Source organism: Oryctolagus cuniculus, chromosome 18 (assembly GCF_964237555.1).
Source record: "Oryctolagus cuniculus chromosome 18, mOryCun1.1, whole genome shotgun sequence".
Classification (NCBI taxonomy): Eukaryota; Metazoa; Chordata; class Mammalia; order Lagomorpha; family Leporidae; genus Oryctolagus; species Oryctolagus cuniculus.
The window spans coordinates 30,527,854-30,554,736 of record NC_091449.1 but is presented as its reverse complement, the minus strand read 5'-3'; the positions used below and the strand labels follow the sequence as shown (position 1 = coordinate 30,554,736).

The following is a 26,883-nucleotide window of genomic DNA, read 5'->3' as shown; positions in this document are numbered from 1 at the left end:
GACCTAAATGAAAGATCTCTGTGAGTGAGATCCCAGTGGAAAGAAGGGACCATCAAAAAAGGAGGTACCTTTCTCTGAAGGGAGGAGAGAACTTTCACTTTGATTATGGCCTTGTCTAAATAAGAGTGGAGTTTGTGAACTCAAGAGGCTTCCATAGCCTTGGCAGCTCATGACAAGAGCCTCGGGTGATTACTGCCATCATAAATAAGAGTGTCAGTTGTTAAATCAACAACAGGAGTCACTGTGCTCTTACTCCCCATGTAGGGCCTCTGTCCTTAATGTGTTATACTATGCGAATTAATGGTGAAACTAGTATTCAAACAGTACTTTATCCTTTGTGTGTCTGTGTGGGTGCAATCTGTTGAAATCTACTTGGTATATACTAAGTTGATCTTATGTATATAAAGATAATTAAAAATGAATCTTAAGGAAGAATGGGATGGGAGAGGGAGTAGGAGATGGGATGGTTTGCAGGTGGGAGGGTGGTTATGGGGGGAAAAGCCCCTATAATCCAAAATTTATACTTTCAAAATTTATATTTATTAAATAAAAGTTTTCTTTAAAAAAAAAAGGCAGCCAGAAAAATGTTTCAATTATTTTTCTTTAAAATAAGGTGTGAAGAGGAACCACAGTAACAAATTCGCTCGTCCCCATCTCCAGTGATAGCTTGGTGTGGTTCAGTGTGGTTCACAGGAACTGGGCAGGTGCATTCTCCAGGCCGCAGCCACATCTCCTAAGTGTACTGCCTACGCCTGCTCAATGCTAGTGTTTCTATGTTCAGAGGTCATTCCAATAACTTGTCACCACTGGCTGGGACTTAAAGCATTTTCCAGATTCTAAAACCAGTGTTATCGTCCCAACCCTTTTCTTCTGCAGGATTTATAAGTTTTAGAAAAAGGGCCTTGGGGCTGGCACTGTGGCGCAGCAGGTAGAGCTGCTGCCTGTGGTGCTGGTATCCCGTGTGGGCGCTGGTTCGAGTCCTGGATGCTCCATTTCCTATCTAGCTCTCTGCTGTGGCTTGTGGGGGTGGTGGAAGATGGCCCAGGTCCTTGGGCCCCTGCACTCATGTGGGAGACCCGGAGGAAGCTCCTGGCCCCTGGCTTCAGATTGGCACAGATGGAAGACTTCTCTGCCTCTCTAACTCTGCCTTTCAAATAAATAGATAAGTCTTTAAAAAAAAAAAAGAAGAAGAAGAAGAAGAAAAGAACAAGAACAAGGGCCTCAGTCTTGCCGTTTTCGAACAGGGTCTGTGCATGTCACATTTTGAAGACCACGTTCCCTGAGCTAGGAAGGTTTGCAGAAACCACGGGTGCTTTCAGTAACCTTGCTTAGAACTCAGATTTCCTAGGGGGTCTCTTAATTCCTTTTGTTCTCCTTGCACCCTCTCTGCCATCATCATGCTAAACCAACATTGGAGCACACCCGTGTGTCAAGTGCAGTTCTAGGTGCCTGACAAGCATTCCCGCGAACTCCAGACAGTTCCATGAAATGTATGTTGTGTTATTCTCATGTTTCAGATCAGCAAGGGCAGACTCGTGGAGGTTACGTAACACTGGGCCACCATTCTGGCTGAAACCTGTTGGAGGAAGGGGTTAATCCAGACAGCCTGGCTCCAGGCTTCATGCTCTCATTTACTACACGTCTTCATGAACTTACATTATTTTGCATACTCATTCTCTCCCCTTGGAGTCCATCCTGCTGTGGACTCTCCATTCTCCTGCTTCAAGTTGGGGCCTAGGTTGAAGCTTTTGCCTCTTGGAACTCTTTGTGTTGTTTGATTTGTTTATTCCTTCATTTTTGCTGGAATATACCCTCAATGAAGCTTCCTTAGAAACAGTGCTCAGGGATGCATAATGTGGTGCAGAAGATTAAGCCGCTGCTTGTGACATTGCATATCAGAGTGCTAGTTTGCACCCCATCACCTCTGCTTCCCATCCAACTGACTGCTAACGCACCTGGGAAGGTAGTAGAAGGTGACCCAAGTCACCTTAGGCCCCTGCTACCCACATGGGAGACCTGGCTGGAGTTCTAGGCTTCTGGCTTCAACTTGGCACAGATCTGGCTGTTGTGGCCATGTGGGGAGTGAACTAGCAGATGGAAGACCTCTCTCTGTCTCTCCCTCTCTCTTTGTCAGTTTGCCTGTCAAGTAAATAAAATACATTTTTTTTCTTTTTTTTTAAATTTTTTTATTTTTTGACAGGCAGAGTGGACAGTGAGAGAGACAGAGAGAAAGGTCTTCCTTTGCCGCTGGTTCACCCTCCAATGGCCACCGCAGCCGGCACGCTGTGGCCAGTGCACTGTGCTGATCCAAAGGCAGGAGCCAGGTGCTTCTCCCGGTCTCCCATGGGGTGCAGGGCCCAAGCACTTGGGCCATCCTCCACTGCACTCCCGGGCCACAGCAGAGAGCTGGCCTGGAAGAGGGGCAACCGGGACAGAATCCGGCGACCCGATCAGGACTAGAACCCCGTGTGCCGGCGCCGCAGGCGGATGATTAACCTATTGAGCCGTGGCGCCGGCTAAAAATAAATTTATAAAAAACTTTTTAAAGTGCCGGCACCACGGCTCAATAAGCTAATCCTCCACCCACGACGCCGGCATCCAGGGTTCTAGTTCCGGTCGGGGTGCCAGATTCTGTCCCGGTTGCTCCTCTTCCAGTCCACCTCTCTGCTGTGGCCCGGGAGTACAGTGGAGGATGGCCCAAGTGCTTGGGCCCTGCACCCCATGGGAGACCAGGATAAGTACCTGGCTCCTGGCTTCGGATCAGCGTGGTGTGCCAGCTGCAGCGCGCCGGCCACAGCGGCCACTGGGGGGTGAACCAACGGAAAAGGAAGACCTTTCTTTCTGTCTCTCACTGTCCACTCTGCCTGTCCAAAAAATAAAATTAAAATTAAAATTAAAAAAAAAGGAAGTGGAACAGCTGGGTCTGGAACCAGTGACCATATGCGATGCCAGTGCTTCAGGCCAGGGTGTTAACCCACTGAACCACAGCAATGGACCCAATCTTTTTTTTTTTTTTAATTTGGGGAACTTTTGTAATCTTTTTATGTCAATCTAAATTTGCATAATTACTATAGTGTTTCTTTGATAAATTCCTTCATTCTTTCTCTCATTTCTCTCCCAGTTAGATAAGAGATCAGCTAGATTCATTGTCTAACAGGGTTTTTTTTATTTTATTTTATTTATTCATTTGAAAGGCAGAGTTAGAGAGAGGTCTTCCATCCGCTAGTTCACTCCTCAAATGTCTACAATGGCCAGGGCTGGGCTAGGCTGAAGCCAAGAGCCAGGAGCTTCTTCTGGATCTCCCATGTGGGTGCAGTGTCCCAAGCCCTTGGGCCACCTTTGCTGCTTTTCCAGGTGCATTGGCAGGGAGCTGGGTCAGAAGTGGAGCAGCCAGGACTTAAACTGGCACCCACATGGATGTCAGCACTGCAAGCAGTGGCTTAACCCACTACACCACAGCGCCGACCCCTAACATCTTCTCTCCTTATCTCTATCTCTTCATGTTAAATTTAAAAAAAAAAAATTAATTAATTTATTTAAGAGAGTGACAGAGAGAGAGGGAGAGAGGGAGACCAGAGAGATGGAGCTTCCATTCACTGATTCACTCTCCCAATCACTTAACAGCTGTGGCTGGGCCAGGCCAAAGGCAGGAGTCAGGAACTCCACCTGGGTCTCCCACATAGTGGCAGGGACCCAGATATTTGGGGCATCACCTACCTGTTGCCTCCCAGGTGGGCATCAGAAGGAAGCTGGATTGGAAGTGTGGAGTAGCTGGGACTTGAACCAAGCACTCTCATAGAGAATACAGGTTTCCCAAGTGGCAGCTTAATCTTCTGTGCTACAGTGTCCACCCCTTCATCTTTTGCTTCTGTTCTCTGGGATACTATCTTAACTTTAGCATGTATTGGGTTTTAAAAGTTTTAATTTCCAGGACCTGTGTTTTACTCAACAGAGGTTCTTTTTTCAACAACATCCTCTTTTTAAAAAAAAATGAAAAGTCAATGTATTTTTATGTATTTGAAAGGCAGAGAGAGAGAGAGAGAGAGAGAGAGAGAGAGATCTCCCATCTGCTGATCCACTCCTCAGATGACTGCAACAGCTGTGGCTGGGCCAGGCTGAAGCTGGGAACTGGGAAGTTAATCCTGGTCTTCCACATGGGTGGCAAGGACCCAAGTACTTAAGCCATCACCTGCTGCCTCCCAGTATGTGAATCAACAGGTAGCTGGAATTGGGACAGAAATGGAGCTGGGGTTCAACCCAGGCCCTCCGATATGGGATGTGGGCGTCCCAAGTGGCATGTTAACCACTAGGCTACACCCTGGCCCCTCTTTTTTAATGAACAGAATAGCCTTTCATACTTTTCCGTGGCTACAAATGGAACTTTCTTCTGTTCCATTTTCCTGTCTCCTCTATGGTTATGTTTATGTTTACTTGTTTTCATCTTGAGGACTTTCTTTGAATACCTGGTGATCCTGTTTCTCACCTGTGCGTATTTCAGAACAAGGTACGACAAATGGTGGCTGCATGAGGCTTGTTAATTGCTTGGCTTTGTTGAGGTGGATCACGTGGAGAGCCCCCACGAGACCCCTAAAGCCAGGACATGTGGACCCCTGAGTTTCCCCAGAAACAGCCTCTGACCTCTGGCGGTGGGGCTCTCCTGGCCGTACCCTTCTGTGTGGGGGTGTGGAGAAGGAGGAGAGCCACTGTTAGGGAACAGACTCCCTGGTCTTGCGTTTCTGCCACTGTTTATTCTGCCTGGGGTCTCGCAGGGCAGCAGCTAGCTTTCCTCTTATTTGCATATTTGCCTTTGTGCACGGTTAGGCTGGGGTTTTCTCCTACGTGCTTCTCCAACTCCCTCCACAGCTTCCCATCTTCCAGAACCCACTGCTAACTCTCACTCTCCAGCGGCTCCTCTCCCACGCTTGGTTGTCAAGGGCTTGTGTTTATTTTCTTCATTCCCTTTCACTTTGATAAAATCTCTCAGGGGGAAGGAGATAAATATGGGAGGTCAACCTTTCAACTGGAGTCAGTCGTAATACCATTTGTAAATGTGGCTGGTGCTCTCTCTCTCTCACTGCATGAGACCCAGGACCCTGTGGTCAGCGGAAGAGCAGGGAAGAGCCTGGGGACTCAATGCGAACAGGTCAGCCTGTGCTTTTCTGGGAGGGATCAGCTGCTTTGTCCTTACCCAGAAACCATGCAGTGTTATTTACTGGGTTTGCTGTTCCACTGAGGCAAGCAACCGCTCTTCTCTGGCCTTCCTCCTCTTGGTTTAGGGCGTGGAATGCCTCCCCTATGCTCTGGGAAGGCACCGTCTCCCCAAAGAGTGTCCCATGCTGTGCCCTGTGCATCAGGCAGTGTTGGTGAGAAGCCACGGGTCAGCCCTCGGGGAACTCATGTGCTCACAAACTCAGTGGTCTTGGAGCCTGGGAAACAAAAAACGATTCAAAGGTGATCTTCCTGCCACTCAAAAGCTAATTATTGGAGCCGATGTTGTGATGCAGCAGGTTGAGCTGTCGCCTGGGATACCATCATCCCATGTGGGTGCTGGTTTGTTTCTCAGCTGCTCCACTTCAGATCCAGCTTCCTGCTAATGGCCTGGGAAAAGCAGTGGAAGATGGCCCAAGTGTTTGGGCCTCTGCCACCTACATGGGAGACCTGGATGAGGTTCTTGGCTCCTGGCTTTGGCCAGGCCAAGCCCCGGCCATTGTGGCATCTGGGGGATGAACCAGCAAACGGAAGATCTCTCTTTTTCTCTCTCTTTGTGTGTGTGTGTGTGTGTGTATCTCCTTTTCTCCCTGTAAAAACTGACTTTCAAATACATAAACAAATCTTAAAAAAAAAAACACTAATTATTAAGCACACTTTCTGGCACAGTGAGTTGAGCTGCTGCTTGGGACATCCATATCCCTTACTGGAGTGCTGGTTCAGTCTTGGCGGCTCTGCTTCCAATCCAGGTCCCTACTAATGCACCTGGGAAGAGGCAGATGATAAATCAGATTCTGGGGCCTCTACCACCTATGTGGGAGACTGGCTCCTGGCTTTGTCCGGGCCCAGCCCTGGCTATTGGGGAGTATTTGGAAACCATGCCAAACACAGGCCCTGTGACTCTTTAGGGCCCTACCAAGTCTTTCAGTTTACAAACTGGGTGCTGGGTGCCTAAGTAGTCATTATCAGGGTGGCTGGGAGTCTCAGGGAAACATCCCCCAGAGGGCCCTGCAAGGAACGTAGCCCTCAGATGAGCTCAGCCAGTACCTGGGCCAGCATCCCTCAGTTCTGTTTTTGGGTGAAAACGACTACTGACTAAGGGTCCAGGTGGTGAGGGGACCTGAAAATTCACTATACAAGTGTGTGTTTTGGGGGCCGACTTTGTTGGGTAGTGGGTAAAGCTGCCGCCTGCGATGCTGGCATCCCATATGGGTACCGGTTCGAGTCCTGGCTGCTCTACTTCTGATCCAGCTCCTTGCTAATATACCTGGGAAAGCAGTAGAAGATGGTCCAAGTGCTTGGGTCCCTGACCCACATGGGAGACCTGGAAGAAGCTCCTGGCTCCTGGCTTTTGCCTGGCCTAGCCCTGTCCATTGTGGCCATTTGGGGAGTGAACCTACGGATGGAAGACTTCTCCCTCTCTTTCTCTGTCTCTCTCTGACTACCCCCCACCCCTGTAACTTTGTCTTTCAAATAAATAAAATAAATCTTAAAAAAAAAAATGTGTGTGTTGGGCATCAGCAAAGCAGGGGCCCTGAAATTTGTAATTCGCAGAAACATCAGCATTTTCATTATGGCTCAAGTCAGAACTTGGTCGAATGGTGTCACCTTTCTTTCTATTTTGGTCTTGCTTTTTACTGGCGATCTGAGATGTCTGGGGCAGGTGAGACCCCATCTGCTCAGTGCTTTGGGTCTTCAAAGGTCTTACTCTGCCCTGGGGTCCCTAAGGCCCCTGGTGATGTTCAGCTGACACATTTGTTACCTAAGTGACCCTTGTTCTAGCTCCATGAGCCCCTGCCCTCCCTGAGCAGATTCTTAAAATATTTGCCCATCAGCAGCCTCTCAGGGAGGAATGTCAAATGCTGCCATGATGTCAGAGGGGCCCTAGGGAGAAGGGCCTGGGCCAAACTCGGCTGTCACTCATGGCTGTGGCAGAGTGGGAGATAAGCACAGCAAAGACACAGGGAGAACCCGGTCTCCTGGGCTCCCCAAACAAGCCCAGAGGTCCGTGTGCGTTGGTGCTGTGGGGCCAGGCCGCGAGCTACCTAGGACAATGAGCTTCCAGACACTACGGCCTGTGTGAAAACCAGAAGCCCGGGGCTCCTCCATTTCCTTGCCCTTGCCCTGGTCAAGCCTGCATTAGGATGTCAGGGGCCTCCCAGGAGAGTCTGGGGCCCCGGGAACTGCCGGTGTTGGGCAAGGCCTGCTTAACCACCATGGACAGAAAGCTTAACATGTTGAATGAGAAGGTGGACAAACTCTTGCATTTCCAAGAAGACGTCACAGAGAAACTGCAGTGCGTATGCCAAGGCATGGGCCACCTGGAGCAAGGGCTGAACAGGCTGGAGGCCTCCCGGCTGCTCGGCCCAGTGGGGGCCGACAGTGCCCTTCCGGCTGACACTCAGGCTGGGTGGCCTGAGGTCCTGGAGGTGGTGAGGGCCGTGCAGCAGGAGGCCACCCAGCACGGCGCCAGGCTTGAAGCCCTCTTCAGGATGGTGGTGGCTGTGGACAGGGCCATCGCTTTGGTGGGGGCCACGTTCCAGAACTCGAAAGTGGTGGATTTCATCATGCAAGGGAGCGTGCCTTGGAGGAAAGGTGGCATGGCTGACTCCGAGGAGGTTGGTTCCTGCTTCCCCACCCTGGCTGGAAGGGAGGCCAAGGGCCTGGTAGGGAGACTGCCAGACAGGGGTCTTAGAGCAGCAGGGGTGTATTTCCCTCCTGTGTCTCCTGTGTGACCCATCTTTGGGGAAAAGGAGAGATGGGACTTACAGGGGTTTCCAAACGGGCCGCTGACTGTCACTCTCCCCAGGGAAAGAAAGACGCAGTGCCCTGGCCAGGACTGTGGGGCCATGGCAGCCCCGGGCATCTTAGAGGTAGGGGACAGACTGGCAGTTAGGGGAGGGGTCTTGGGCTTCTTTGCCATTCTGGGACTTCTCTTCCCATCCGGGCTCCTGTTGGCTCCTTTACACCGCCTGGGGTTGGAAGCTGGGGAGTGGTCGGTGTGCCTGGCAGAGCCACTGCTCAGAAACCCAGCCCCCTTCCTGTCCCCAGCTTTGTGCTTTGTCCTGGAGTGGGTGGTGTGTGCAGCTGCCCCTGGGGAGATGTGTTGACAGTGAGACATAGGGGACAACAGGCAGGAGCCGGAGCCTGGGGGTGGAGGGTGGCATTTCTGGGAGCGGCTGTTCCCCAAGGTTGCATAATCAAATCTGCTGGCTAATGGAAGCTTGGCCTCCCGGGGAGGACTGGGGTGGGGGGTGGGGTGAAGTGTGTAGAAAGAACACCCTGTTTGGGAACAGCCAAGGATCAGCCACTTAGCAACACTCAGACGGCCTGAAACTGCTGTTTCAGACCCCTGCGGTTATGTGCCTGCTTCTGGCAGGAGATGACTTGGGGTGTGAAGGGGTCTGGGCTTTGCTCTGTCAGCCTCAGTGGCTGGTAGCGCTCCTTCCTTCCCCCTCAGCCAGGCCACACCTCCCCCTCCTTCCCCCTCCCTGCCCGGTGCCTCCATCCCAGATCCCTGCTGTCTGCTCTGCACCTTCCCTGAGTCTGGCCTGCAAGCTGAGAGGTGACCCCTTTGCCCTTGTCCCTGAAAACCAATCTCAGCTTTTAAAAAGGAGATCAAGGTGATCAGCCCCATCACTCTAATCACATCAATCTAATCAACAGCATCAAGGGGAAACTTGAATATGCACATGATAAAAAGCATTCACATCGTATAAAGGGCAGGCAGCCCCCTCCTGTTCCACCCCAGTCCCCAGAACAGCTCCTCTGTTCCAGCCCAAGCACTCAGAGGCACTGTTTCCTCGGAAGCCTTCGGTGAACACATGGGGCTGCACACCGCTCTCTTGCTTCTGTTCTGTTTCTGCTCATGTATTCTTCACATTGCTCTTGCCTTGATTTTTTTTAAACAATGGATTTGGAGCATTTCTTTCTTGTACCTAGAATGCGTCCTTGCCTTTTTTTTTTTTTTAAGATTTAGTTATTTACTTGAAAGAAAGAGTTACAGAAAGGCAGAGACAGAGAAATAGAAGGGTCTTCCATCCGCTGGTTCCCTCCCCAAATGGCCACAATGGCCGGAGCGGGGCCAATCCGAAGCCAGGAGCCAGGAGCATCTTCTGGGCCTTCCATGGGGGTGCAGGGGCCCAGGGGCTTGGGCTGTCTTCTGCTTTCCCAAGCCATAGCAGAGAGCTGGATCGGAAGTGGAGCAGCCAGGACTCGAACTGGCTCCCATATGGGATGCCGGCACTGCAGGCGGTGACTTTACCCGCTATGCCACAGGAACAGCTCCTCCTTGTTCTTATTTCTTAAAGTTGCAGAGTACTCCATTTTAGGGGCAGGGGATGTGTTTGTTAACAAGTCCTGCATCCCTGTTTACATCATTTCTAATTGTTTATCTGTTATAAATAGTGATGTACTGAATATCCACAGATACCCGAAGGAACTTCAAAAACTTCATGGAAAAATAGAACTAAAAGATGTTTATTTTGGTGCAAACAATTTTTTAAAAATTCCATGTATAGTTTTTTCAAAATACATATTTTCCATAAATTTTGTAAAGGCCACTCATATGTCTGAGCATGAGTGAGGTTTTTCTTTTTAAAGAGTTATTCATTGTTTTGAAAGTCAGAGTTACAGATAGAGAGGGAGAGACAGAGAGATCTTCCATTCGGTTCACTCCCCAGATAGCCACAATGGCCAGGTCTGGGCCAGCCCGAAGCCAGAGCCAGGAACTTCTGGGCCTCCCACGTGGGCGCAGGGACCCTTCCGCTGTTTCCCCAGGCCATTAACAGGGATCTTTCTGGATCAGATGGCTGGCATTGCAGGTGGTGGCTTTACCATCTATGCTACAACACTGGTCCATTTCTGCTGCTTTCCCAGGTGCGTTAGCAGGGAGCTGGGTCAGAAAATAAAGCAGCCAGGACTCAAACCGGTGCTCATATGGGATGCCAGTGTTGCAGGCGGCGGCTTAAACTGCTGGGCCACATTGGCCCTGCGTGAGTTTATCTGTATGACATACTTCTAGCAGTGGAAATGCTAAATCAGAGGATAGGTTTGTGTAGATAAAGCCACATCAGCTTTTAGTGAAGTTATTTTGACCAGTGTCCTGCCAGTAGAGAATGGGAATGCTTGATGCTTTCATGAACAAAGCATGTTTTTCAGTGCTTTGATTCTTCTTCTGTTTGCTGAATGAAAAATGAAATCTTATTGTGCGAGTTTTTTTTTCCAACCTTTTGGAATGAAAAATCTTGAACATTTATAAAAACAGAGATGAATGCAGGTGTCCCTTGGTATCCACGGGGGATTGGTTCCAGAATCCCTGCAGATACCAAAATCCAGACTCAAGTCCCTTACATATCTGCTCATCCTCCCGTATACTTTAAGTCATCCCTAGTTTGTTTATAATAGCTAGTTCAGGGCAAATGCTGTGTAAATAGTTGTTATACTATTACCTGGGAAAAAAAGTCTGTGCATGTTAGAACAGATGCACTTTTCTTCTGAACATTTTCCATGTGAGGTTGGTTGAATCCTTGGGTGCAGAACCCCTGGTTCTGAATGGTCCACTGTGTAATGAACCCTGTGAGCCTACTTCCCATCTTCACTCATCAACAGAAGGCCAAAATCATCCCATCCACCCCCCCAACTCACAAATATAAGACACTGGCTCCTTTCTTCCATAAGTGTTCAGCATGTATATCTAAAGCATAAGGACTTGTTTTAAAAATATAATCCCCAAACCATTGTATCTAAAAAAGGAACAATAAAGTCTTCATATTACCAAGGTCAGTGTTGAGATTTCCTGGATTATGTTAAACTTTTTCAGATGTTTACTGTTTGTTTATTTGAGTCAGAACCAAATGAGGCAATGGGTTATATCTCATAAAGCTAAGCTTTCTTTTAAATTTATAAAACGTTTTAAAACTTTACCATGAAAATTTTAAACACAACCAAAAGTAGATAGAATGATGGATCTTGTGGTTTTAATTTCCATTTCATTTTACTAGAAGATTGAGTATTGTTCAAAGGGTTAACGTATTTGTATGACCTGCCTGCTCATGTCCTGTTTCTCCTTTTATGTTTATTTTTGCCTTTTTTTATGTTGGTTTGTGAGGACTCTTCATATATTAATGAAAGTGGCTGTCACACGTGTTTCAAATGTTTATTTAAGGCATTTCTGGATGGGGTGGGGAAAGTCATGAACTTTATCTCCTCTGAGTTCTCGTGCTATTTCTTGTTGGAACTGTGCCACGGGCACTTGATCCATCTCTGTCTGGCCCTTGTGGTAACACACGTATCAGTAGTCATCTACAGGCACGGCCCCAGTCTCCGGATCAGCCTGTCAGCTGCCTGTAGGCCATGACACAAAGCCCCTGCTTCCTGCCGGGGTACAAGGCCAGGGCTGGTCGCGCAAGAGGTGCTCAGAGAGTGGACCACGAGCTGAGGCACAGCCACGGCTCTTTAACACACTATCAGTGCCGAATTGCAAGTTAAGCAGATTTTCTGGAGCCCTTTCTGGTGTTTCCAGAGAGGGTAGAAGCATAGTAATCGTCTGTGGGACTGAGTGAAATCCCAACACTGGCCGCTCTATCTCCAGACTCTGTCACAATGTCCTGAGGGTCCCCCTTGGGTCTTCTCAGGTGCTCAGTGGTAGGTCATCTGCTGGTGAGTGTGAATTGGATTACTATGAGGAGCCAGGTGCTCTGCCACGTAAGACACATTTAGGCTTAGCCCGGGGTGAATCACGGTCAAGCTGTTAGGTTGCGTCAGGCTTCTGGAATGGGTCTTGGGGTCTCCATTACTTTTCTGGATGCTTTGGCAAGGCAGAGGCTAGAAGGTCGAGCCCTGAAGACAGAACCCCTCTGTGTGTGGGATGCATGTGTGTGCGTGTGTGTGGCTGTGTGCCTGCCTATACAAAAAACAGAGGGAGAAGAGAGAACAGCTTGAGCTCCTCAAGGTCTGCCAAAGGACAGCCTGTCCAAGTCCCTTCCTACCGGTGGGGTGAAACAGGAGGAGGGCTGCGATAATGCCTCCAGTTCCCCCAGCTCTGGAGGTGGCAGGACGGAGCCGCAGGGAGGATAAGGGAGAGCTATCTGCAGAGCAGGGGTGTGAGCCACATTGATGACGCGGGTGCACTCGTAAGAGCAGTTGGCATTTTTTAATTAAGTGCCCGCTGCAGCCAGGCGCTGGGCTGTGTGTTCTCCCTGTGCTGTGTCCTTACCATTAAGAGGGCGAAATTTGATGCCCTGGAATCCCAGAGGGGTGAGCAGGTAGTGGGACTGAGAGAAGTGGGCGCAGGGGAAGAGAAATGGTGGGATCAACCCTCCGCTGTGGGGTCAGGGAATGTTCTGGAGAGTCGAGGCTCCAGCTGGAGGGGACTGCCCCAGCCAATTTTTTGCCATTTGGACCTAGAATTGCTAGATCTTCAGATTGTTTTTTTCAAGAGAAGCTGGAAACCTATAATTTTTTTTCTAGTCAATTTTTCTAAAGTATAATTATGATTATTGTGGTATTTACATACAATATACTGCACACAATCAATGCACATTTTAAATGTACAGTTCAACAATAAAAAGAGAACTTTTCTGTCACCCCCAAAGGCATCCTAGACTTTTGATGTAAAAGTCCCCTACATTTCACATGTTGAAACAAATTAAACATCTAAAAATGCTGTACAAACCAAACAAAATGTATCCTGAACTGTTTTTGGCCTCTTGGCTCCCAGCTAAGGGCTGCTGTGGCCCAGGCAGAAGAGAGGCCTTTAGTGGATGAGTGCGTGTGCCTGGGGGTCAGCCCAGGCGCTGGGCTGTGACCTGAGCTGCCGTTGTGACTTGGCCAGGAGTTGTCTTGGGTTCAGAACCCCCAGAAGCATCAAGGGGATCCAGCAGGAGGTCAGGCCCTGTAGAATAGCTGTGTGAGAGCTCGCTGCTGGATGGAGCCGGGCATGCCAGCCATCTGCTGCTGGCTGTTTCAGGAGTGGAAGTGTGCGGGCTGCCACCCAGCAGCAGCAGACCCATTCAGGGTTAAGGAGAAGCTGCTCTGGGCCAGGCCCCAAGCATCCCTACACACTGGGCTTATTTGATGTCATCGTAGGCGAGACAAAAATCACCAGAACTATTGAGCACATACCATGTACTGTGCACACTTCTCAGAACATCCCACAAATTAACTTTCCCAATCCTCCCACTAACTCTGCAAGGCATACAATATTATTATCCCTATTTTACAGGTGAGGTAAGTGAGATGCAGAGATTTTTAAGGATTTTGAGTTTGTGGACTCAAAAGGCTTCTGTAGCTTAGACAGCTCATGTCAAGAGCCTCTGGTTGTCACTGACGTCATACGTAAGAGTGTTAATTGTTAAATTAACAACAGGAGTCACTGTGCACTAACTCCCCATGCAGGACTTCTGTCCTCAATGAGTTGAATTATGAGAGTTTGTGTGTGTAAATTGTTGAAATCTTTACTTAGTATAGAGTTGGTTTTCTGTGTACAAAGTTAATTGAAAATGAATCTTAATGGAGAATAGGACTGGCAAGGGGAGAGGGAGGAGGAAGAGGGGTGGGAGGGCCAGAAGATAACTACATTCTTAAAGTTGTACTTATGAAATTTGTATTCCTTAAAAAATTTTTAAAAAACAATAAAATGAAATAAAAAAGATTGGTGCCAAGGGGTGAAGGTGAGACTCAAACTCAGCAAGGCTGGCTCAAGATCCCACACTTCTGGCTACCGTGAGACCCACGCACGCAGCCCTGGGCAGACATTACTAACTGGCTGTGGCACTTTCCCCAAAGTATGGATTTATTTGATTTTGGAATCCAACCTGAACCAACACTCTGGTAGCCATGAACAACTGACCTGAGTTGACATTTTAAGAGTAAGTTTGGTTTCTGTCCTTGGTCTAAGCCTTTGGGGTCCAGTTTGTTTAGAGTCCCCTGTCAGGGGCTGGGTCTGTTCATCATCAGCAAAATAGTAAAGCATTAGAAAGGATAGGGTTCTGGGTTTTAAACTAGTCTCTTCCTCTGTTAAGTTTTATCACCTTGGCCATCATTGCGGTGCAGCCAGTTAAGCTGCTGCTCTCAACACCCCAGCATCCCGGCTGCTCTGCTTCCAATCTAGCTCCCTGCTAATGCACCTGGGAAAGCGGCAGAAGATGGTGCAAATGTTTGGGTCCCTGCCACCCAATTGGGAGACCAGGATGGAGTTCCTGGTTAGTGGCTTTTTGGTTTGGCCCAAAACCATGGCCACTTGGGGAGTAAGCCAGTGGTTGGAAAATCTCTCTCTCTCTCTCTCTCTCTCTCTCTCTGTCACTCTTCCTTTCAAATACATACATAAATAAATCATTAAAAAAATAAGTTTTATGACCTTTGGAAGGCTTCCATGTCCTTATCTCTAATATGACAATGGCAATATCCGCCTTCTGATATCACCATGAGACTGAGCAAAATCACCAGAGCACAGGAGCTCAACAAAGACTGCGGCCTGAGGATGAAATTGGTGATAATGACAACAGTTTTTATGGTTGTTATTTTAGAGCAAAGAGCGAGTTGAAGAGAAGGGAGCAAAACCCAAGCATGCGTTAAGCACCAGAGGTGTACAAGCCGACATCAGGGGCCCCTGGGAAGGTGAGTGAGGCCCCATTTGCCATCTCTGATTTTGCCAACACAAGTGTTTCACAGCAAACACACCAGCCATGCCACTCACAATATAATCCCTGAAAAACTGCAGAAGCCACTGCTGCTGGGTATTTTTCTTTGCACTTCTTTTTGCCTTTTATGTATATCCTGCAAGAGACATGTAGTCAGATGCTGTGTTTTGAATCACTTGGAATAGCTCCTTTCTGTGTGGGCTATGCCACCAACTTGATTCCTAGGCTGATTTATTTCATTTTCCTTTAAATGTTTATGGATTGCTCTCTTAAAGTTTAGTTTTCTTTTATACTTTTACATAATATTTACATGGATCCAAAGTCAAGTTTTAAAATAATGTATATATTAAGAGAAGTCTAACTTCTGTACTTGTTCCTAGTACCCTGTTTCCTCCACCCATATGTAACCATTTAAAACATTCTGTCTTATTTTTCCTTTGAGGTCTACTATATCAAGACTACATGATAAGTGTTTGTAAGTCTAGATTCCCACAATTTCTCCCTTCTTAGATAAGCAGGATACTGTACTAGTCTGTTCTGCATTACCATAATGAGCTACCTGAAATAGCCTAACCTTATGCAGAAAAGAGGTTTACTTAGCTCACAGTTTTGGAGATTCCAGGGTCTGCATGGAGCAGCTCTGGTGGGGCCCTCTTGGCTGTATTGCATGGTGGGTGGGGATTAAGTGATCACACTGCCAGACAGGAAGCAAGGGAGAGACTGGGTGGGGCCAGGCTCAGGCTTTTGTAACAACCCCCTCCTGAGAATTACCAAGGGGTTACAAAGAAAGAACTGAAACCCTTCAAGGGCATCCCCCCAGCAGACCTAAGGACCTCCCACTAAGCCCCTCATCTTCAAGGTTCACACCGTCTCCCAGTGCTACCAGCCTGGGACCAAGCTCCCAGCACATGGATCCCGGAGAGACAAACCACATCCAAACCATAGCAGTAACATGCACGGCTCCCCTTGATGTCACTCCACAGCTGCGTGTGGAGATACTCACTTCTCCATTTTACCATTCGCTATGGCTGTGCAACGCATCTACGCAGTGGATCAACACACTCTCTCCTGGTGGTCCTGTGGGTTTTTTCCAGTCTTCCGCGATTATAACCATGGTACACTGAGTGACCTTGTGCCTATGCTTTGCAGGGTCTTTGTGATAAACTCCTGCAAATAGGAGTGCCTTTTTATCCTGCTTATTTTCCTGTAGAGAGCCAGAAGGCTGAGCTGCCAGAGGGGACAGTGGAGAGATTGCACCCCGTCAGCGCCTCAGGGATGGGAGCTGGCTTCCTCACACAGGCGGGGGCCTCACCAGGGCAGGGAGATGGAGTTCCTGGCTCAGGCCAGGTGCCCCCTGATCACCTGCAGCTGCCCACAGACACAGAAGCCAAAGCTCCCACGACATCCAGCGAGAACCCCAGGACTGACCCGGAACTGGCTGTGGCACCCGACAGGATCAGTGAAGTTCCTGCCAGCCAGGAGGCTGCTCCAAGTGCTGGGCGAGGAACATCGCCCAGCAAACCTGGGCCACAGCCCTCAGAGGAGCCCATGAAGCTGACTTCAGGGTCCAGGCCCCAGCCCTCAGGGCTCCCAGGGCTCCCAGCTGTGGTCAGGACAGCTCCCAGTGGTGGAGAAACATCTCCAAGGTAAGGGGGCGATGGAAGGAGTCCAGTGCAGCCCCTCTGCTGGAGCATGACTAATGGGCCAGCTGTTGGGGTTGAGTGTACTGTGCTAGGCTAGCCAGAGGGGAAGAGAGAAGGCTTAGACTCTGCATGTGGGAGCAAAGAGCACTGACTGTCTGCTGTCCGACAGAACTACTTGAGGGATTATAAAACCCAATGCCCAGAGATTCTGAGTCCGTGGGTCCAGAGTGTGTGACTACAGTGGGGAGCAGCGCTGAGTGTCACCAGCTCTTAGCTCAGTAACAATGGCTAAAAGATGGAGCTCAGAGCGCTTCCCGATGGCCCAGCATTAGCCGAGCATTTCACAGGCCTCGTCTCATTTCACGTGAGCGCGATTGTCATCCTCATCCTATTGACGAGGAAGCTCAGGCTCAAAGTGCCTGGGGCCACCACACAGCTGGGGATTCAGAACTGGGATCCGAATCCAGGTTCCTGGATCCAGACTCTGTGCCCTTAACCGCTGTACCACCCTGCCCCTTAGGCTGGAATTTGATGAAACCTTCAATAATGTGGTAGGGAAAGATGGGACCCTCAGAGGTGGGAGATAGGTGCCAGCTGAGTCAACCCAGAGCCTCTGGGGAGGGTGATGCTGGAGGATCTGGAGGTGGAACTGTGTGAGCTACCCTGGCCCAGCGGGTGCAGCCTCAGAGCTGTGCTCAGCAGACGCTGGGTAGGAGAATGAAGAGCCGCTGTCCCCTGAGGCCTGTGGGCAGCACATCCCTGGGGACGGTGCAGATTACCCAGTGGCCTGCTGAAGGGCACTGTGTTTCTCTTGAGGGGCCTGTGTCTGCCCTGGGCTGCCCTGACCTATAACCAAGACCCTGTGGCCTGGCTCTGGGAGGGGATCTGATGTCTGTGTTTGCTGTGGTGATTGGCAGAGAAGCCTAGATCTTTTGTCTGCCTTTGTTCTGGAAGGAAATGAGAGCCTCCCTGGAGCCCTGACAGGCTGGAGAGAGGAATTCCTGGCAGGCGCCCCTGGAGTGGGGCCAAGGCTCTAAATGTGGAATCTGGAGCTGGGGGTGAACTCTCCATGAACTTGTTAGGGGTCCCAGGAAGATCCTGAGTGGGAAGATAGGATCTCCGTCTCAGCTTCAGCCTGGAGCTGACTTTTGGGCACATGGGGCCTGCAGTGGGGCTGAGGAAATGGAGACATCACCACCTGCTCTTCTTCACCTCGTGAATGGATGTTTGAAGTCCACTGTCTCCTACACTGCTCTGATTGACAGTGTGGAGGATCCTGAGACCATTCTCTGGACTTAGTGGCACAGAATGCAGTAATTGATTAGCAATGCCTGCTGTGGGCATGCTGTGTGGTGTGTACAAAAGCTTAGAGTGGCGTGGAACTGCATGGCATCGGCATGGGGGGTCCTCCTGTGCCCACCTGAAAATGAGCAGTGACCACTGGCCTCTGCTGACCCCCTGGCTACTCCTCCAGTGACTTGCTTGCCACAGTCCCCTGTGTTCCTGGTTCGGGGATGAGGCCCGAGCTAGGTCTGGCTTGGCTTGGGTTGAATGCAACACTTCCCATCCTACACTGTCATCCCTGACCCATACTTGGTCTGAAGGGGCAGAGTGTTGAAAGGACTCTGCCTCCTGCCCAGTGCCGCACACCCCATGTGTGGCTGTGGACAGGCTGCCAAGTCTTTCAGATGCATCAGGGCAGGCACTGATGATTCAACTGCTGGAGAAAGCCCTCTATTTCTCTTCTTTGTATTGTGACAAAAAGGACATAACATACGGTCGCCACCTTAGCCAGTGTGAGGTTCAGTAGCAAGTGTGTTCGCAGTGTTGCAAGCTCGAGAGCTCTCGGACTTGCCCATCTTGCAGACTGAGACTCTGTACGCATTAAACAGCTTCCTACTCTCCCCAGAGGTACTCACCCTTCTACTGCAGGTAGTGCAAAGAAATGGGGTCATACAGGCCGGCGCCACGGCTAACTAGGCTAATCCTCTGCCTGCAGCGCCAGCACCCCGGGTTCTAGTCCCAGTTGGGGCGCCGGATTCTGTCCCGGTTGCTCCTCTTCCAGTCCAGCTCTCTGCTGTGGCCCAGGAGGGAAGTGGAGGATGGCCCAGGTCCTTGGGCCCTGCACCTGCATGGGAGACCAGGAGGAAGCTTCGGATCACACCGGCCGTAGCAGCTGCTTGGGGGATGAACCAATGGAAAAAGGAAGACCTTTCTCTCTGTTTCTCTCTCTTTCACTATCTAACTCTGCCTGTCAAAAAAAAAAAAAAAAAAAAAAAAAAAAAAAGAAATGGGGTCATACAGAATTTGTCCTTTTATGCTTCGCTTAATATGATGTTCACAGGGTCCAGCTGTGCTGTAGCCAGTGTCAGGATTCCCCTTGTAAGGCTGAATAATAATCCATTGTGCGTATTGCTACATTTTGTTTATCTACTTGTCCATCAGTGGGCATTTGAGTAGCTTCTACATTTGGCTACTGTGAATAAGGCCACTACCAATACGGGTGTACGAATATCTCTGGAGCTCCTGCTTTTGATTCTTTTGGATGTACGCCAAGAAGTGGAATTGCCGGGACATACGGTAGCTCTACTTCCAGTTCTCTTTTCTACTGTGAACTTTTGAAGGCTCTCTGTGGTTTCCCATGGTGACTGCACTATTTTAGGCTCTACATTTTTAATAAAAAGATTAACTTATTTATTTCAAAATCAAAGTTTTATATAGAGAGAGAGAGGGAAGGAGGGAGGGAGAGAAAAAGAGAGAGAGAGCAAAAGAGAGAGAGGGAATCTTCCATCTGCTGGTTCACTCCCCAAATGGCTGCCAATAGCCAGAGCTGGGCCAGGCCAAAGCCAGGAACCAAGAGCTTCAACTGGGTCTCCCACATGGGTGGCAGGGGCCCAAGTACCTGGGCCATTTTCCTCTGCTTTCTGGATTGGAAGTGGAGCAGCTGGGACCTGAGCCGATGCACACATGGGATGCAGACAGCAGATTAACCTGCTGTGCCACACGCCTGCTCCAAGGCCCCACTTTCTGAACCCTGCATTTGTGCTTTCCCCTCTCATTTGACCCTCTGAGCGCACCTGTAAAGGGTAACCATTCCTGTTGAAGAGGAGGAAATGGAGGCTGGGCTTGTCCGAAGTATCCAACACTCCACAGGCAGAGCTAAGACCTACATTGAGGCCACCTGGCTTCCTGCTCAAGACTGGGCCATGCCAGACACTGTCCCTCCCCACCCGCCAACCCACCTAGAGCCCATGGCAGGGGGACTGTGATTCTGCAAAAAGAAATCCCACTGAGGGGCAGTCAGAGTCAGGGGTGACTCTGAGCGGGGATCTGAGCCCGGGCGGGAGGTGGCTGTCCGATCAGGCTCCCTCCTTTGGAGCATCAGGGCTCAGAGGGCCTTTCCTGGCCCCCAGCTAGGGTCACAAACCCAGTGCTGCAGTGTTTGTGTAGTGAAAATGAATGAAGTGGGTTTGGGCTTTGCCAGGGTGGGTTGGGGCTGAGGGGAGCGGGGGGCTGCTCTGCAGCCACTGGGGCTGCAGCTCTGTTGTCCTCGAGGGAAACAGAGTCCAATCTTTTAGGAGCTATTGCCTGATTTGTTTTTAAAGATTTGTTTATTTATTTGACAGAGATTCCGTCTAATGGTTCACTCCCCAGATGGCTGCAACAGCCGGGAGTCAGGAACCCCATCTGGGTCTCCCAGTACTTGGGCCATCATCTGCTGTCTTTCTAGATGCTTTAGCAGGGAGCTGGATCTGAAGCAGAGGAGCTGGGACTTGTACCTCCACTCTTAAACAGGATGCAGGCCTTGCAAGGGGCAGCTTAAGCGCCTACATCACAGTGCTGACACTAATTGCCTGATTCTAATCAGCTACATCTGACTGGGGCTTCCAGCGCGATGTTTGGCATAATTTCTCATCTTCATTTAGCTGGAAGGGAAACTGAGGCCCAGAGCAGGGTGAGAAGAACCCAGTTCTCCCACCTGCAGGCCACAATCCTCCTGGGACAGAAGCAGGTTTTCAAGGGCCTCAGGAGACATCAAGCCATCACCCTTGTCTTCCCTTGGTTGTCTCAAGCCCAGGGACACCATCTATCATGGAAACCAGTCTTGTGCCTCCGGGTCCTGTCTGGGCAGAAGTGCTCAGGAATGCCAGAGGCAGGGGATTGGAGTTTACTGGTTTCAACCACAAGTTGAAACTACTGTTATAACAGCCCTAAGGCCCCCATTTTACAGATGAGAAAACTGAAGCCAAGAGGCCACTGTCAGTAAGCGACAGCAGTAGTTATTTGATCTGACTCCAGGGTGGTTGTCTTTAACCTCAGGGCCATATTTCTGTCTGCCCCAGGATCTCCATCCACGTGCAAGAGATGGATACTCCTGGGGAACTGCTTGTGACCCGAGGGGGCAGCCCCAGATCCACACCCCCTGCAGAGGCTGCAGCGGCTGCCCCTGCAGGTGAGCAGGACCCACTCGGGCCCAGGTGCTGCCCCCAAGACCCTGGGACTCAGTCAGGAGAACAGACCCTCAGAGGAGCCAGAGAGCTTCCCTCACTGCAGGAGAGGAGCAGCAACGAGGCTGCAAAAGCAGAGGAGGAGCAAGGGCCTGGGGCCGAGGCGGCCATGGCGCCACACTCAGCCAGCAGGGACACAGGAGACAACGCTGCTGGGGACCCGGGCCTGCTGCAGGACAAAGGCCCAGGAGCAGGACACCCTGACCCCAGGATGGACTGCACAGCCGGGGCCTCTGGGAAAGGCGAAGCAGAAGGGAGGACGCCCCCCGGTGCTGAGGCTGGCGGCGTGATTCTGGGTAAGTGACGCTGTTGTCTGGTTTCGTGTGGGCTCTGAGGTCAGAGTTTGGAGGCCCTGCTCCTGGGGGGCCTTTCTCAGCTTCTAGGGGCAAATAATTTGGATCTGGCGGAGAACATGGATCTGGAGGAGTCCACGGCTTGCAAACAGCCTCCAGGTCCAGGAGACCCAGGTGCAGAAACATAGAACTTGCAGTGGCTGTGGTGGGAGGGGAGGTGGGGACCTATGTGGCTAGAGTTGCCCATGCCACCCGCTTGCCTTGTAGTTTCATCATTGGCATTGCTTTAGACGGAGGCCAGGAAGATGTGGGGTGGGCGTTTGGCACAGCAGTTAAGATGCTATAGTTAAGACAGGGCTTGAAAAGGCCCTATCTAGGGCCTGGGTCAAGTCCTGGCTCCGCTTCTGTTCCACCTTCCTACCAGTGTGCACCCTGGGAGGCAGAGGTGATGGCTCAAGCACCTGCTTCCTGCTACCCACGTGGGAGACCCAGATTGAGCTCTGGGCTCTTGGCTCTGACCTGTTCCAGCTCTGGCTGCTGGTATTTGGACTGGCCTCTAAGCGTGTGCCTCAGCAGGAAGTTGGACCCGAGGTGGAGGCAGGACTCCATCCCCAACGTTCCCATGTGGGATGCAGGTGTTCCAAGCAGGGGCCTGACATGCTGTGCTATGTATAGCACCTGCCCTCAGTGAGACTATTCTTGAGAATGGGCTTTCAAATACCAGGGCTGTACAAAGGGCTGAGGGCTTGTCAATCGGTGGACCAAGTGGGACTCCTGGCTCACAGGTTCTGTGTTGTCTCCCAAACAGATGACAGTCCAGCCCCGCCTGCCCCTTTTGAACACCGGGTGGTGAGCGTCAAGGAGACGTCGATCTCAGCGGGTTACACAGTGCGCCAGCATGAAGTGTTGGGCGGGTAGGTGGCCCTCTGCTTTGTTAAGAGTGGGAACAGGTGCAGTGGGGGTAGAACTGAGCTGGCACACTGCTGGGCAGCTCTAGGAACTGGCTGATTGAGCTAGGAGTAGGAGAGGGAGGTCCTGCACAGCATGAGGGGGAAAGGCATAGCCCCAAAGGACAGGAGAACCCCTGTGTCCTGGGTGAGGGGAGGCGCAGGGTGTGGAGACAGGAGAGCTGACATTCTCTAGGGTGCAAGACAGCTTGTATGGGATGATGTGAGCAGGGGATATCCCCTGGGTGCAGGATAACCCATGTGATATAGGGGCAAGGGATAGCCCACATCGGGTGCAGGATAACATATGTGGTTTGGGGTGAGGAGGTTTTCCCTTAGAGTATAACAGAGACCCATGAAATGGGTGAAGAGAGATCTTCTGGGTATCAGGAGAGCCCTTGGTGTGGGGTGACAACTTGTATATTCTTGGGGTGTAGGATGGTTCACAGGGTGTGTGTGGAGGACAGAGTAGGAGCAGGAAGCCCAGGGTGACCCATGGCTCACTGTGTCTGGGGTAAGCCTCTTGTCACCCCGTGTCACCTCTGTGTCTCCACAGGGGCCGATTTGGCCAGGTCCACAGGTGCACAGAGAAGTCCACGGGTCTTTCACTGGCAGCCAAGATCATCAAAGTGAAGAGTGCCAAGGACCGGGTGAGACATTTGCTGGGGGCCAACCAGGTGCCTCTGGCCAGGGTCAGGACTCCTCCAGGGCCTTCACCTTCACCCACCTCCGAGCCCCAGGCCCCTCCACCAGGAGCAGGGCCACTGCCTCTCCTGCCTCTTTCCTGTGACTCTCATGCTCCTGTCAGCAAGTCACCTTACACTCCTTAGTCCAAGTGCGGGTGTTCAGGCATGGCTCTGCCGAGATGCCTGCGGGATCCTGACCAACAAGGCCCCCTCCTTCTTGGGCCTCAGGGTTCCTATCTGTGAAATTGGTGGGTTGGACAAAAGTCTGTTATGTTGTAAGAGCCTGGTTTGGGTGGTGAGTCACAGAGGCTTGGTGCGAGGGCAGGAAATTGAAGGATGATGGAAGTGTGCGTGTGTATGTGTGTGTGTGTGTCTGTGTCTGTCTGTCTGTCTGTCTTGGGAGGCACAGCTGGCCCATTTGCTTGGCTACCCCTGTCTTTGGTTCTACCAGGAGGATGTGAAGAATGAGGTTAACATCATGAACCAGCTCAGCCACGTGAACCTGATCCAGCTCTACGATGCCTTCGAGAGCAAGCACAGCTGCACACTGGTCATGGAGTAGTGAGTGTCTTGGAGGTCGGGCCTGGGTGCAAGGCTGCAGCACAGCTCCCCATTCCATTGCCTCCGCTGGGACATCCAGCGCCTTGTCATCCCCTCTTCTCTGGCTTGCCTATGGAACACGGGACAAAGTCATTTTGGCACAAGTCAGTGGCCAGTGAACATGACTTGATATGCATGGTATTTATTGGCTTGGCCTACACAATTTTTGGTAATTTTGAGTTAGTTGTTAACAATTGGAGTGCTTGCTTCCCATACACATGTATTCAAACTGGAACAATACAGAGAAGATCAGAATGACCCCTGCACAAAGATGACAGGCAAATTTGTGAAGCATTCCATATTTTTGAAAAAAAAAAAAATCAATGGGGGTTTGGTATTGTGGCATAGTGGGTAAAGCTGATGCCTGAAATGCCAGCATCCCATATAGGTGGCTGTTCGTGTCCCAGGTGCCCCACTTCTGATCCTGCTCCCTGGTAATGGCCTCAGAAAAGAAGTGGAAGGTGGCCCAAGTCCTTGGGCCCCTGCACCCTTGTGGGAGACCCAGAGGAAGCTCCTGGCTCCTGGCTTCAGATCAGAGCAGCTCTGGCCATTGTGGCCAATTGGGGAGTGAACCATTGGATGGAAGACCTCTGTCTCTCTCTGCCTCTCCTTCTGTCTCTGTGTAACTCTTTCAAATGCATAAATAAATCTTTAAACAAAATTGGAAAGGAGAAAATTTCATTTTAAAATCTATAATCAGCTGGCGCCGCGCCTCACTGGGCTAATCCTCCTCCTGTGGTGCCGGCACACCGGGTTCTAGTCCCGGTCGGGGCGCTGGATTCTGTCCTGGTTGCTCCTCTTCCAGTCCAGCTCTCTGCTGTGGCCCGGGAGTGCAGTGGAGGATGGCCCAGGTGCTTGGGCCCTGCACCCCATGGGAGACCAGGATAAGTACCTGGCTTCTGCCATCGGATCAGCGCGGTGCGCCGGCCGCGGTGGACATTGGAGGGTGAACCAACGGCAAAGGAAGACCTTTCTCTCTGTCTCTCTCACTGTCCACTCTGCCTGTCAAACAAACAAACAAACAAAAACCTATAATCAGATTATGTGGAAGATGCAGAAGATCTAGTAGTGCTGGAGCTGCAAGCAGCTGGAAACTCTGGAGCTCACAGTGGCGGCCCTGCTAGACGGGGATGCGGGTCTCCCATCTGCCATGCGCCCCACCCCTCCCAGCTACTCCTTGCACTGAGGCCAAGGGCTGACTTATTTCTGTGTTTGTGTTGCTGGTTTTCTTCTGCTGGGATGGAGGAAAGTGGGAAAACAGAAGACAGGCCAAGAACTATGTGTTTTCAGGAGCCATTTTTCTCATATATAGTCTGATTTGCTTACTTGGGTTCATTGCCACGTGGGTACTAGCTGGTCCCTGCAGGCAGATGATTCTAGATTACTCAGAGTGAACCTTGGTTATCAATATGCAAGATCATCCTTTCTTCCCTTTGGCCATTACTTCCCTTTTTTGATTTATTTATTCACCCCCCCCCCCCCCCCACACACACACAGGGAGAGAGAGAGAGAATCTTCCATCCATTGGTTTACTCTCCAAATGGCCATAACGACTGGCACTGGACCAGGCCTGAAGCCAGGAGGTAGGAACTCTGGGTCTCCCTTGTGTGTGGCAGGGCCCACACACTTGGGCCATCTTCCACTGCTTTCCCAGGTGCATTAACAGGGAGCTGGATGGGAAGCAGAGGAGCACTCAGAAATGGGATGCTGGCGTAGCAGTCAGCACTATGCCTGTTGTACCACAACGCCAGTCCCATTATTTTCTTCTTACAACCCATACCCTGGGATTTTGCTGGGAACGGGCCAGAGCGAAGGTCTTGTACAACCGCATGTGGCAGTGGCAGTGGCCCTGTCCCGCACAGGGTATAACCTAGTGCTTAGCTGGGCTAGGTTGTTGGACCCTGGGCAATAATCGTGGAGAAGTACTGAGAGCCTGCCTCTCCTTCTGTCCTGACAGTGTGGACGGAGGTGAACTCTTCGACCGGATCACGGATGAGAAGTACCACCTGACGGAGCTGGACGTGGTCTTATTCACCAAGCAGATCTGTGAGGGGGTGCATTACCTCCACCAGCACTACATCCTGCACCTGGACCTCAAGGTAGGCTCCGCCCTGGGCTCGTGGCAGCTGGGCCTCCCAGCCCCTGAGTCTGCTGTGTGCTTGTCAGCCAGAGCTGTGAGCAGGCAATCCTGGCATCCATTCTTGGCTCTCTGCCATTTCCTAGTTCTGGAATCTAGGGCAGTCCAGTGGTGCTGCTCCTCGGAGCCTCAGTTTTCCCACCTGTGACTTGGGGATAATTGTACCTCTTTAAGTGTGATTTGGACATTAAATGTTACAATGACCGTTTTTTCTTTAAAAATATTCTTAAGAATACTTTTTTAAAAGTTGAAGAAGAAACATAAGTTAGTGGCAACAAATATGTAGAGACCATATAGTAGTGTAAAAATACACAGGGTTCTTCCCTGTGAAGTCTCCATGCTGAGAAGTGTTTTTTCTTTTTTTTTTTTTTTTAAGATTTATTTATTTGAAAGTCAGAGTTACACAGAAAGAGAAGGAAAGGCAGAGGGAGACAGAGAGAGAGGTCTTCCATCCCCTGGTTCACTCCCCAGTTGGCTACAACGGCTGGAGCTGCACCCATCCGCAGCCAGGAGCAAGGAGCATCCTCTGGGTGTCCCTCATGGGTGCAGGGGCCCAAGGACTTGGGCCATCTTCTGCTGCTATCCCAGGCCATAGCAGAGAGCCGGATCGGAAGTGGAGTAGCCAGAATTTGAACTGGTGCCCATATGGGATGCCAGCAGTGCAGGTGGTGGCTTTACCTGTTATGACAAAGCGCTGGCCCTCTGAGAAGTGTTTTTCTACGAGCAATGAGCATGGCACACAAACACCCAAAGGGGTCATGAGATGCATCTGGTTTCAAAGCTTGCCTTTTCTGGTTAACAACATACTGTGGAGTCTTTCCTCATTCTCTCTAAGGGCTGTGCGATAATCCCTCGATTATCCAATTTTACATCTTCTTTTGACTCCTAGGAATGTCCTAGCAGGGTCACGGCTGTGGAGTCTGGGACAGTTCCTGGCTGGTAGTAAGCACGTGATATCTAGTGGCTACTTCTGTGGTTTTCCATCCCATCGAGCCAACAGGTGCTTCTCTACCACTCATTTGAGGAAGGGGATGAATTTCAGTGGCTGCATCCATGGGGTGCACATCGCTCCTTCTGACCTTCCCTGATTCACATCAGACTGTACGACTGGGATGCTCAGAAACATGGTGGGGGTGAGCTTCGGGTTCCCCCCACTCACTGCAGCTAATTCCAGACCAGTTTTCTCTGAGGTGGGGAATTAGGGAAAGCTCAGGAACCCA

The 26,883-nt window shown here is 50.6% G+C and overlaps 1 protein-coding gene and 1 non-coding gene across 9 annotated transcripts in view; both read left to right on the top strand.

Annotated features, from left to right (window-relative positions):
- The window catches only part of MYLK3 (myosin light chain kinase 3), a 69,071-nt gene that overhangs the window by 20,138 nt on the left and 22,050 nt on the right, over positions 1-26,883 (top strand). For 5 of the 8 annotated variants that reach the window (XM_008248379.4, XM_051833905.2, XM_008248380.4 and 2 more), the window contains exons 2-8: positions 14,736-14,826; positions 16,060-16,495; positions 20,836-21,296; positions 22,102-22,207; positions 22,797-22,890; positions 23,378-23,487; positions 25,484-25,625. In XM_008248379.4, the coding sequence (XP_008246601.1) occupies positions 14,736-14,826; positions 16,060-16,495; positions 20,836-21,296; positions 22,102-22,207; positions 22,797-22,890; positions 23,378-23,487; positions 25,484-25,625 (1,440 nt within the window). Of the gene's footprint in view, positions 1-7,207; positions 7,827-14,735; positions 14,827-16,059; positions 16,496-20,835; positions 21,297-22,101; positions 22,208-22,796; positions 22,891-23,377; positions 23,488-25,483; positions 25,626-26,883 lie in introns of those variants that run through there. The other 3 variants (XM_051833907.2, XM_051833906.2, XM_002721559.5) reach the window with 2 other exon arrangements.
- On the top strand, positions 23,726-23,832 carry LOC127487653 (U6 spliceosomal RNA). Its single transcript, XR_007914702.1, has one exon. It is a non-coding gene; the product is annotated as a U6 spliceosomal RNA (small nuclear RNA).